Source organism: Plectropomus leopardus, chromosome 14 (genome assembly GCF_008729295.1).
Source record: "Plectropomus leopardus isolate mb chromosome 14, YSFRI_Pleo_2.0, whole genome shotgun sequence".
In the NCBI taxonomy this organism is placed as follows: Eukaryota; Metazoa; Chordata; class Actinopteri; order Perciformes; family Serranidae; genus Plectropomus; species Plectropomus leopardus.
The window spans coordinates 24,230,693-24,243,684 of NC_056476.1; the positions used below are offsets into that span (position 1 = coordinate 24,230,693).

The 12,992-nt window shown below is 40.3% G+C and overlaps 1 protein-coding gene across 1 annotated transcript; it reads left to right on the plus strand.

Moving 5' to 3' along the window:
• The first annotated feature begins 373 nt into the window (after positions 1 to 373).
• Positions 374 to 8,801, plus strand: fosl2 (FOS like 2, AP-1 transcription factor subunit). The gene is made up of 4 exons (XM_042500437.1): positions 374 to 1,057; positions 3,836 to 4,090; positions 4,919 to 5,026; positions 6,868 to 8,801. The coding sequence occupies exons 1-4, from the start codon at positions 929 to 931 to the stop codon at positions 7,423 to 7,425; spliced, it is 1,050 nt and encodes a 349-aa protein (XP_042356371.1). The 5' UTR covers positions 374 to 928; the 3' UTR covers positions 7,426 to 8,801.
• The last annotated feature ends 4,191 nt before the right edge of the window (positions 8,802 to 12,992 follow it).

Consider the following 12,992-nt stretch of genomic DNA (forward strand, 5'->3'; position numbering starts at 1 on the left):
CTCCAGTGTCTGACGCTTCCTTTACCAAGGAAACCCACACGCGCTCTCTGACGCAACTGCCCATTTTAGGAAACATGCGTCAATGGACCGAAGCAAGTCAGACAAACAGTGAACTCCACAGCAGGCGCTGACGTTCGTATCAAAAAATAAATCTCTCCAGACTCCTACCCATATTTCATCTACTTTTACTGTATCCAGCGCGCTGCGAATACATCTCCAGTGTCCGCTGGGCAAAGCATGGTCACGGCGGATCTTTTCTTTTTCACTGCCTTATCCAGAAACGACCCCTCCCTGGACGAAGTCGCAACGCCCAGGCTGTGACGTAGGCTGTTTCGTTGGTGTTGAAAAGCCGTTGCAGTTCTTCATAGTGCCATTGAAGTGAGTCATCTCTAGGAAGTGTGGTAAAAAGGAAAAGAAAAAAAAGTTAGAACTGTTCCGTGAACAGCAGAGAGCTCGGATAGTGTGTAGTAGGCAAGGCGACGGAAAATATTCAGAAGATTAGCCAGGCAATAGGCTTGAAAGCGAATGTTAACCTGCGTGAGTCACTCTAACTACAGGTTGTCTCGACTGGATTTGACCGCCGAAGGTGTGCTGCTGACTTTAGGTTGAAGTTTGCGCACCTGAGAAGATTTACAATAGTGTACCTGCGGTGCAAGAATAATAAAAGCGCAACAAGAAATAGCCTTTACAAGCAGGAAGCACGCGAGAAAAATATTTATTCTAACAGGCAATATCTGTTTTAGGTTAGTTTAGAGGAGCATAATTGCACTTTTTGTCTTTGCCAACTCTTCTCTGGATATCCCAAATTAACAACGAGTCAGAGGATTTTTTTGTCGGTGCCTTTTTTTACTGCAAGGATTTAAAAAAAGAGAGAAGGGGAGTTTCAGATCTCAAAACAGTCCACTGAAATCTTCCTCTTTCCTGGATCATGTACCAGGACTACTCCGGGAACTACGACACCTCGTCCCGCGGCAGCAGCACATCTCCGGCCCAGCCAGAGTCCTTCACAAGCGGCAGCAGCACGATCGGAAGTCCGATCTCTACCTCAAGCTACCAGGTAACAAGGAAACACTGCCACAGAATAATTCTCCAGTATATATCTGCTTTTAATTCGATGTCAAATGCGCAAAAAATACAGCATGTGTCTCATATAGATTTTCCTTTTATTGTCACTGTGCCACGCTCCCACCCGTTCATAGAGTTAATAGATTTTAAAAGCCATTCTCCAAGTCGCTTGGGAAAAAAACGGATGAACCCAATGACACAGATTGCATCTGTGACTCAACAGATGCAAGACTCGATCTATTCACAAGTGTTTTGGACTCATTCCATTTCAATTCTGCCATCTAAACGCCATGTACACCATGTCCTTTTCATCAGATATAACATTTTGCGTACTGGCTGTTGCGCACAGTAAACGGCGAATACGTGACGATTATTCACATTTAATCAAAAAATCCCTTTTTTCCCATCAGCTGGCTCTTATTGTAAAACGAAACTTGTAAACTTGTAAGTTACACCGATACATGCAGTGGCGTTTGTGCGCTTTTTTGGCGCAGAAGAAATGGGACACATTGGATTGAATTTACCAGATATTTGTAGATGTCAGTTTTAGAGCCACTAAAGCTTTCTAGCGCTCACATCTGTCCTATCCGTGCGGAAAACTGTCAAGAAATTGGAGTCTTTGCTCTTGTGACACCCCAATGTAGACGGCGTTTTTCAGCTCATGTATTCTAATTCATTCAGAACATATAAATACCCTGTGCTATCTACACAGTGCGCTAGTGTGACAATAAACGGGCTAAAGATAAAGCTATAGTGGAGAGTGCAACAGGCATTAACACAAAGGTTTTGAGAAGCCTAATTTGTCTTTGCAACTAGTTAAGGCATGTTGAGCTCCGGAGGCATGTTGTTGCACATTTTCTTAGAAATCCACTTAAACTTGGCATTTGTGGCACATTTTTTCTCTTATTGGATTATCAGAAATGAAATGATCATGAATGACACATTGACTTTCTTAGATGCACATGACAGATTTTTCCTCCAGCGAGAAGCGCGCACAGACCGGGAGCGCAGAGACGGTATTTTATTACCGGGAAAAATGCCCCAAAACGTAAACGCTACACACTGAAAGGCGGTCAAAAACAACCTACCACAAATCCCTGCAATAAATCTTCTCGACTTTAGCAGAGGTTGGGATTTCATACCGTCTCAGTGAGATATACCCTTTAAGTGTGCCAGTGTATCACTGTGGAGACGCCGTGCCCATAGATTCACAAATAATAGGATATAAATCCGGGAAGAGGCACGCTGTTACTCGCAGCCAATTCTTGCGTATAGTGATTGCACTTCTGTGGAAAAGCCTTGTCAGGCTCACGCAACCTTACGGTAAACGACTTTTGGCTCCTATCTATCATTGCTCCGGTTCCCTGTAATCACACACTGACTGTCTGTTTCCCATTACAGCGGGCTGGAACATGACCTCTTATGAGTTTTATTGAGACATATCAAAACAAAGCATTCTTTCTCTTGCTTTTATTACACCAAAAGAATTTTTATCACACCAGAGCTTATAGGCTATATCAGTTAAACCGATGCTTTTTCTTTTTTATATCATGACTTTATTTCATGTTTATGCCCTTCACACTCCATTGCATATAATCTATCTTTTTCTTTTTCTTTTTTTTTAAAATGGGAATTTTAAAGCTCTTATTTTGAAACCAAACTCGCCAAAAATCCCGCTCCCATAAATCTGGCTGGCTAACTGTCTGGCTTGTTACAGCTGGCTGCTTCCCCCCTTACTGGAACTGACCGCGTTTCTCATGTGCTTAACGTATCCCATACACAATGACTCACCAGATAAACAAAGTTCCAATAGACTGCCGGGATATCCGACGGAAAGTCGGGAATAACGGGGATATGGGGACGTGCGTAATTTACGCACACAGGCAGGCAGCCCGTCTGTTTGTGGTCTCTGAAGACGTGAAGTAATACTGATCCGACATACTTTCTCATACTAGTGATCAGTATTACAGTCAGTTCATACCTGCATTCAGACTGTAGATAAATCTACCTTTAAAAACTTGAAAAAAGGATTTAGTTTAATTTGGATTAAAATAATAATAATAATAATAACAATTGGATAAAATAATGCCAAAGTTTGAAGGCTTTGAGTATTTCCTTTAGACCAAAAACATGCTCTGCATCACAGACATGCAACAACTACACAAGCAAATGCATCATTTTTGCTTTAAATAGTATTTTTTGTAAAAATTAAAGTTGATTCCAACATTTAACCATCACATTTTTGTCACATGTCAGATTTTACATCCTCGAAAATATATGACAGTTATCCTTTCTGACAATAAAAGAAAGGCTATGCCACCACTGCATTACATATCTATTTAGTCAAAAGTGCAACTAATATGTATATTTACCTTCCTGCTGGTCCAGATGTTCAACACATCCCCAGTGCAGTGATTGTCTCAAGCTTATTGTAGTAAAGTGAGATGCACTGGACACCTTGGGCTTTCCCACATGAATCACAGCATGTGTCACTGTTCCACTCCAGGGGTTACATACACAGTGTTTTGCCTATGTGGATTGAATCATTACTATAAGCTTGTAATGTGGAAAGTGTGTGAATTTGATAAATGGTGGGTGGTGGTGTGCGTTTTGTGGAAAGAGGCAGGGCTCGTAGAGAAAACGCTTATGGGATTAATGAATCGACCAGCATATATGTTAGCTTCTTTACATGCCACCCCCAAATTCTTTCTCCTCTGATGTGACCATGCATCCCTTCTCATCACATCTCTCTCATTCCTTCTCTCTCCAGAAGTACAGGGTCGACATGCCCGGCTCCAACAGTGCCTTCATCCCCACCATCAATGCAATCACGACCAGCCAAGACCTACAGTGGATGGTGCAGCCCACTGTTATCACCTCCATGTCAAACCCGTACTCTCGTTCCCACCCGTACGGCCATCACCTGCCCAATGGGCCGGGGCTGTTGGGGCACAACACACTGGCTCGGCCCGGGGTGATCCGCTCCATCGGGGATGCCAGGGGCCGACGCAAGAGGGATGAGCAGGTGAGGAACTGGGGAGAAATAATGTGGGGTTGACAAGGGTTTTCCGGTTTTCAGGGGTTTGATTTATTGTTTCAGAGGGTCTTTCACAAAGCATTTTGAATTATGTCCATTCTTAAAAACTATTTGTTTCAACTTTAAAAAAGAAAGTGACTGTCCATGCTGCCTTAAAATTTTAAGTTGTTCCAGGTTAAGACTGGATTTGAGAAGACTAGTTGAGGTAATTTTGTATTGATTCAAAAGAAATAAACTTTTCTATTAAAATAAAGTTGATCGCAATTCAGTTTTACTTAAATTGTTTAGTTTCAATAGCTTGATCTCAATTTAGTTGTACTTAAGTCGTTTAGTTAACAATTTTAACTTAACCTAGTTATACTTAAATTGTTTAGTTGTGTAAAATCAAGGATTTAAATACAACTACACTGAAATCAAGGTTTTTTTTTGACAAGAAAAGATGATTTATTTTGAATTATTATGAATTTATCTCAACTTGTCCCCTCAAATTCAGTCAAATTAAAAATTGAAGTAATTGTTTTTTAACACTAACTTTTGGAACTTGAAACAACTAGTTTCTTTTAACAGTGTAAAAATCAATTAATGAACATGCTTATTCAATGACAAAGAACAAATTAAGTTTATTTTATCATTTCAATGAATTTTACATCCTTGTATCATTATTCTCCTGACAGCCAGCCAGTAGCGCCCAGCTCTTGTTTGTACTCTTGCTCTTCGCTTCATATTGATTGCGTGTGTGTGTGTGTGTGTGCATGTGTGTGTGTCTGTCAAACAGCTTATTTTACCTGCCGTGTTCCTTTTTTTGCTCGCCCTTAGCTCACCCCGGAGGAAGAGGAGAAAAGGAGAGTGAGGCGTGAGAGAAATAAGTTAGCCGCCGCCAAATGCCGCAACCGCAGGCGAGAGCTCACCGAGATGCTGCAAGGGGTGAGTAGAAAACATGAGGACTGGGATCAGATCAGAATATGATCCTGGATTCTGTTTTAATCAAACAAAACGACCAAAAATCAGTGTTGGAGCATCTCGTTCTTCAAGCTAATCAACAACCTGTTTTAGGGGCTAAATTTGCTTATTGTTGATGCAAAAAAAAAAAAAATAATGGCAACAACAGAATTATGTTCACATGCAAAGGGGGAAAAAAGAAGGCACACTTGTTCAGAAGTATGGCAGGAGTCCAGATTTTCAGGGCGACTGAACTCCACACCTTAATTTACAACCTTGCATTACTGGTTTGACTCTCGCTGCGCCTCTGAGTGCAAGGTCTGAGTGAAGAGATGACAGGCGATGAAAAGCTTTTTGTCTCGGGCAGCTGCAGACAGAGGTAGGGCTGTCTCGCAGCCCTGCCTGGCAGACAGTAACGGCATCTAAATGGACTAATTAGCCGAATTACAGTGAGGTTGAGCTTGTCAGGCCTTTAAAAAAAGCCCCAGGAATGGAATTTGCTGTAGGCAGCTGTCTCCATGAATGAAGGACATTTTGTAAAAAGGGGCCAATTGCTTGTCTCATAATCCCACATAGAGACACGCTGCATGCACACACACACACGCACATGGATAAAACACACACACACACACGCCACAGCCATTGCTTCCAGGGAAAGACACAAAAAAGCTGTTTTTAAAAAAATCCCAAATAAGGAAGTATCGCTTTTCCAGTGGAACGAATGATTTCTACGCCCGTTTTGCTAAGACTAATATCATTTCTTTAAGCGTGTCATTGGGCACCTCCCCTGGCTCCTTGTTTACAGTTTCCTCATACCTTTACCCATGAGTCAAAGTTCTCAGACAGCATGTCCGCTAATCTTTATCTGCCTGACGTCTGGAGCTGCCGGACAGCTTTTGTGGGTCTTTTATGTGACACATTAATGACACACTTTTGGTGCAGATCTCTCCATCTGCCAGACAAACAATGCACAGTTATTATGGGAAACTCAAATTCAAGCAGAAGGCGTTAAAAAGTCTAAATAGCTCACAACAAATTCTTGATTTAATGAGTTGATTGTGCGACTTTCTGTGGTTGAGGAAATGATAGCAAACAAACAGTGCCCCCTTTTGGTGCTTTTGGGGAAATACACATATTATCTTGCTGCCTGATTGGGAAGAAATGTGAAATTATGGCATTATCACAGCACAATTTTTCTGCAGCCATCCTCTCAGTTTCTCAGAATTTTGTATATATATATTCATGAAAATGTCATTAAGTATCTGATTTTATCAGACTTTCTTGCCTATAGTGCAGGGGATATGGTGCTTAACATAAAATACAACATCTTTGGTTCATGTCTGGCTGTTGAACGTTGATTCATCTCCCTGTCCCCTTTTTTCCTGTCATTTTTTTCTACTGTTGCTGTCAAATAAAGGCAAAATGCCTCAAAAAAAAAAAAGAAAAAGAAAAAGAAAAGGGATTTAAGCTTAACTGCTCCACTAAGGAAGCCAGGCAAGAAAACAAAAAACTGCTCCATATCACATAGCAAGATATTTTTCATGGCATATCAACATATTTTTTTCACCTTTTTACCAGATAATTTCATATTATAACAATATTTTTTTCTTGTTATAACAAGAAACATTTTTACAGGTACATTTTTTCATATAATTTAAAAGTATCTTGTTATAATATTAAAATATCCTGTAAACAATGCAAAAAAAAAAAAAAAAAATCTTGTACAAGAAACTTTTCATGTTATTACCTGATATTACTCTTTTTTTTTTCTGGCCTGGTAGTTCAACACTTCCGTACTAAACTATATGACCGGTTTCTCTCCCCAGGAGACTGAAAAGCTTGAGGAGGAGAAAGCCGACCTGCAGAAAGAGATCGAGACCCTGCAGAAGGAGAAAGACAAGCTGGAGTTCATGCTGGTCGCCCACAATCCCGTGTGCAAGCTCCCCATCGATGAGCGCCACCAGCCTGCAGGCCACCAGCACCAGCAGCAGCAGCAGCAGTGCGCCCCCCTCCCCCTGACCATGCGCTCCAACATGGCCACCCGTGCTCAGATGAACCACGTTGTTGTAAAGCAAGAGCCTGAGGATGAGGAGATGGGCAAGCCCCAGCGCTCCGTCATCAAGCCCATCTGCCTGGGCGGCGGTGGCATCGGTGGAGGGATGTACTGCACAGATGGAGACAGCCTGAACACGCCGGTGGTGGCGGCGTCCACCCCAGCCGCCACGCCCAACGCCCCGAGCCTCATATTTACCTACCCGAGCATGCTGGAGCCCGAGAGCCCGTCGCCCTCCTCTGAGTCCTGCTCCAAGGCCCACCGGCGCAGCAGCAGCAGCGGGGACCAGTCATCAGACTCCCTCAACTCACCCACCCTGCTGGCCCTCTGAGCGAGGGCGCTGCTCGGCACGGCTGAGAAACAAACACTGTGGCTGACGGCAAGCACGAGGATCAACTGCGCGCCCCTCCCGCCTGCTCCCCACTCCTCCAGTGTCTTTTAAAGACCCAAGAGCACATTCAAAAGTCCAGACCAAGCTGACCATGTGAGCCGTTTCCCCCCTTCGCAGGGAGACCCACAAGGGCTACGCCGCGTGTTTCTTCTTGTTTTTCCTTCAGTGTATAAAAGATTTTTTTACTCGTAAGAGTGTGTGCACCGATCCTAAAACATGTCACCCCTTCGCCATTTCAACTCCAGAGTGTCAACTTGTTTACTGGGAAGACAGTTCAGAAGAAAAAGTGGCAACCGTGAGCTGACTAGAGAGCGCGTTCTTAATATATTTTTTTGGAAATGTTTTAAAAAGCCATGTGGCTGGCACTTGCACTCCGCCAAGACGAATCAATAAATCACTAAGCGAGGTCAGCTTTCTACTGGAATTCCTGAGGAGAAAAAGAGACAATGAGCAAAGACTTCCTCTTGTCTTTTTAGATTTTTTTCGTAACTCGGGACCTCGATTCAGGAACTAAGAGTGTGTACACATTTCTGACGCTATTTCCATCTCTTTAATTGTATTTATGGCCTGTGCTGATTAAATTTTACAAAGTGTTTTTGTTGAGACATTGTCCTCTCCTCAATCTGCCTGTAGAAAAGCGAAACGGTCATCCACGCGGTGACCGAAGCACTCCTCAGTGTTGCAAAGGATACGAGCCAACTTTCAATCAATGACTAGTTCCTCAATACTCTATACCTTCTATTTTGCCATAGTGGCTTGACTTTACAGTAGTATTGGTGTGCTTTTCCTCAGTGATTCTGTACCTGAACTTTACAACCTGTTTATGACAAAGTGTATGTGATTTACATTGATGTCAGGGATATCTCTCATGTGTAGTAGAACCCCCATCGTGACGAACGTTGCACGACTGCAGGCTGTCGTACGGTCTAGCCAGAGTGTCGGGACTTCATCGCTTCATTGTGTCACATCAGGAAAAGGTTTGTCGATGACAAAAGTTTGAACAAACCCCTCCTCCGCTCCGACCTTCTTTCTGTGTTTCTCTAAATAAGGGTCTTACCTTTTTCAACACTGCCTCTCTCGGAGGCAGGTCAGGTTTCAGAACGCCAAAAAAAAAGGTTTTGTTTGACACATGTAATCCTACAATTCGTCCGTCTTTTGTCTAAAAAGGAGGGATTTTGCTCAAATTTTGTGAAAAAACAACAACAAAAAAAACAGCCACTGTGGTCTAGACTGTCGCCAGCTGCCAATGATGTCAACCCTGTTTATACTGTGTTTGTAAATCTGTCACTTTTTAGTAAAGAAATGTTTAAACTCAAGTCAGATGTGCTGATTTACGGGCGTGTGAACATACGCCAACATCGAGGTACTCTGTAGAAACTTTGTTGGCTTTAAAACAAGGGCCAGTTCACTTTTTGACAATAATAAGGAAGGGATGAGAAGACCCTTTTTACAGCTGGCCTGAGATGAAAGAGGGGACACCTTTAGAGGAAGGTGAAGTTCTACGAAGCACTTCTTTTTCATTATTTTTACATGTGTGTATCTTAAAGGGATGAGGGTTTTAAATACTGTGCACTGAGAAGGACACAACAGCGATATTTGGGACTTTTTTGCTTACTTCAAACATTCCTAATGAATATAATGCCAGGGGTCAAAGGGGCGGGGGCGGGGGTCATTTTCATCAGAGGATTAAAAGGTGTGGTTGGAAGACTTTTGTGCTGGATGCAGAACGGACTTTGCAATTCAATACAAGCTGCTGCTACTTTGGAAAGAACATGTCGGCTGTTTCACTTTTGATGCTGTTAGGTTTAACATCACTGGATGCAATGGGGGAGGAATCTCTAATTCCTCTGTGACAACATAAAGAGGTGAAATGAAAACCAAAAACAATTAATGTGGGCGAGTCCGATCTGTCTGTTTGTTAAAAATGTTCCGGAGCCCCTCGACACACATAGGAAAGCCATTGACTGTAGATCTTCTGCTGTACATGTCATCTACTGTCTGTCGCCTGTTTTCAAACTACTATTAACTTCTTTTCCAAATGCTTTAACTGTTGAAAATGATTCAAAATTAAGAAAAACAGCAATATGTATAGCAGTGTTTGTTAATTTAAATGAATAATAATAAAAAAATAATAATTTTCAACCTGAAATTGACCTATTTTGTTCATGCGTTTTCACATATCTAACTGACATCACACTTTCTCCAAATGGCTGTAAGTGAGTCTGTTGCTTTATCACCACTCTTTCTTATTTTGATCGATCCAAAATAAGAAGGACTGTCTGATGCTATTTTTGACTTGGTTGGTTGATTTCAAACTGGGGATGGGGGGGGGGTTATGATGATATCATTATCATAACTACATATTTAAAAGACCCTTTGGGGGGTCATTTCTATTTTTGTTCATTTTACTTTTGCTTTGTTGATTGTCTGTTTGTTTGGAAACTAATTTTCACGTAATTGTTTTACTTTTATTTATTTTTTTTTTTACAAAATTCTTGCAAATTTTTGGTTAATTTCTATTTTCACTGCACATTTCCTTCCATGTTTTCTTTAAATAAATCAAGCCAGTTTGCTCAGGTTTCAAAGGGTTAACAACAAGTAGCTGGTTAAGAAAAGACAGGAAAAAGCTACAACAGAAACACGCACACAAAAAAAACCCTTATATTAATTTGTGCCATAACTTGATCAAACCTGGGTAATTCCCCCTGTCCACCCCCTAGATGATGTACCAATGGTTTGGTCCACCCCTGCACTAGCTGCTAGAGCACCAACTGACAGTCGTGTCTTTTCCCAAGAAAGAAAAAAATAGTTCAACTAAAACACAAGAAACTTGTGCTCCAGGAAAGGAAAAAGGTGGTGCTTTTATACAGAGAAATGTGCTGTTGGGATAAGTTTGCCTTCAAGGCTTTCTGACAGACAGACCCCAGTAATTGGTTGTGTAGGAAAAAGATCATGGTTTGGGTCAAAATGAAAACATTTCTGTCATAAAGCCCTTAAGGCAAACTTTATTTGCTGTCTGTTATTTGGTCTGCCCGCATTGATATAATGGTCCTTTTATAATGTTTCATGGTAAAATTTTCTCCAGTAGGCCTTTTGTTATATTAAACTAAGTTAAACTAAGTTAATTAAACTAGTTTTAGCTAAGTGTGCTGATAAAAGTGGCAAAAGGGGGTGTATAAAATTAAAGCATTTCTGCCCTCTAGTGGTCACAGTGACTGAAAACATTTGTTCTTCACCAGCAACAAGTCAAACACATGCTGCATTCCAAATCGCATACTTTTTCTTTTTACTTTTAGTAGGTACTATGGCTGTCCTTGCAAAGTATGCACTGTTGCATGCAGTATGCATACAATCAGGACAGACTACTTCTTCATAATACTGCACCTTAAACTTTGACCCTCTCTCTTTCTATAACTGTTACCATGGAGATAAAACAAATCGCCATTCGCCAAACTCAACAGAGACGAAGGTTGACCTAAAGATCTCTGCTATTGTTACTTAACAACTTTTAACCTTTAAGTTATAACGGCATACATTGTGGATTCTAACATTATATATTCATTTTAATAGCCTACATATACATATCTCTATTATTTTTATTTTAATGTATTTTTGTTGGTGGTTATCTGTATGACTGTTTTTGGTTACTTAAACAATATCTGTTGCTATTATTACCATGTGACTGGTCATCAGTCCCTTAAATGCACTGTCATTTATCATTGAAGCTTCTCACAGCTGTCACTCAGCTGTCAAGATGTGATGTATCATCCGCTGTGCAGAGGATTGTGGGTAAGAATAGCCAGAAAAGCATGCTGGCATGCACACTGCAAAATGTCGCCGATGTAGTAGGACATCCTGGTATTTTTGGCATACTGCATTTCAAATACTTCATAATCAGACATACTAAATCTCTTTCTGGCATACTAAATAGTATGGTAGTATGGGTATTGGAACACAGGGAACATCACAAATATTGGGGGTCAGATGGTGGTGATGGTGTTGCTTTGACAGGCAACTTTGAACTTTAATTTAAACATATTGCGCTATGACTTGAATGACTTTTTGACATACTATACAGTGATATTTTTGTTGACTTATTTTGAATATACTGTGCTATAATATTTTGTATGACTGTTTTCAACATATTATACTGTGATCTTAATATGTTTTGCCATATCTTACAATGAATTGTGTTGCCTTTTTTGACATTCTTTTTAGAACATATTATACTATTATGTATGAATTATTTTTTGACATATTATACTATACATTTTAATGACATTTTCATTAAATACTATGCTATGTGTTTTTGGCCATTTTTTAACATGCTATATTATGAGTGTTTGGGGCTTTTTTTGGTCCTTTTTCCAATATGCTATGCTATGGTGCATCTCTATGAGCTATAATAAGCTGTTTTCAGCCATTTTTTGGACATGTCAAAATTTGAGATTTTTGCCATACAATACTATGCAGTTTTTGGCCACTTTTTCTACATGCTTTATTATGAGTTTTGTGGTCTTTTTTGGCCCTTTTTCAAACATACTGTACTATAGCATGTCTATTCGAACTACAATAAGCTGTTTTGTGCCTATTTTTGGACATGTCAAAATTTGAGATTTTTCACCACGTTATACTATGTGGTTTTTGGCCGCATTTTCGACATGCTAAATTATGACTTCTTTAGCACTTTTTTTCCAACTTGCTGTACTATTGCACGTCTGTATGAGCTATTAGAAGCTGTCTTCAACCATGTTTTTCAACCATCTTTTCGACATGCTAAATTATGACTTGACACTGAATTTTGTCCTTTTTTGGCCCTTGTTCAAAAATGCTATACTATGGCACGTGTCTATAGATATGATAAGCTGTTTTCAAATATTTTTTGGACATGTCATGTCATATTTTGAAATTTTTGCTTTGGTTTTTTTTTCTTTCAGTCATTTTTTGGACACGGCATAATGGGGTGTTTTTGGCCGTTGTTGCGACATTCTATGCTATTGCGTGTTTTAGCCATACTATAGCCTTGCCTTGTTGATCATATTTTCATCACGCTATATCACGGTGTTTTTAGAAATATACTATGCTACGGCATGTCTCTGCACGTCATTATATGATGTTTTTAGGTGTTTTCAGCTGTTTTTGAGACATGCCATATATTTTGCATGCATTAATAAGGTCTTCTTGTCCATTTTAGCAACATTATATGTTAAGGTGTGTCTTGGCACCTTATTTTATGTTGTTTTCAACTGAATTCAACTGTTTTTCAGACATGTAATGTTTGTGAAAAACGCCCTAATATGGCATGTCCAAAAAATGACTGAACAGGCAAAAATGTCCAGTCTGTCTTGGCACAGAATTCTTTGCTGTTTTTAGGTGTTTTCAGCTATTTTTGGGACATGTCATATTTTGACATTTTTGCTGCCTTGGGCTTTTTGGGGATATTTTTGACAAACCATATTAGGGTGATTTGGCCATTTTTGTCACATTCTATGCTATGGCATTGCTCG

Bases quoted from the DNA above. Each gene is read 5' to 3' on its own strand.
- fosl2 (XM_042500437.1), top strand. From the start codon at position 929: ATGTACCAGGACTACTCCGGGAACTACGACACCTCGTCCCGCGGCAGC. The intron at 4,091-4,918 runs GTGAGGAACTGG...GCTCGCCCTTAG, and splicing joins GACGCAAGAGGGATGAGCAG to CTCACCCCGGAGGAAGAGGA. The intron at 5,027-6,867 runs GTGAGTAGAAAA...TTCTCTCCCCAG, and splicing joins TCACCGAGATGCTGCAAGGG to GAGACTGAAAAGCTTGAGGA.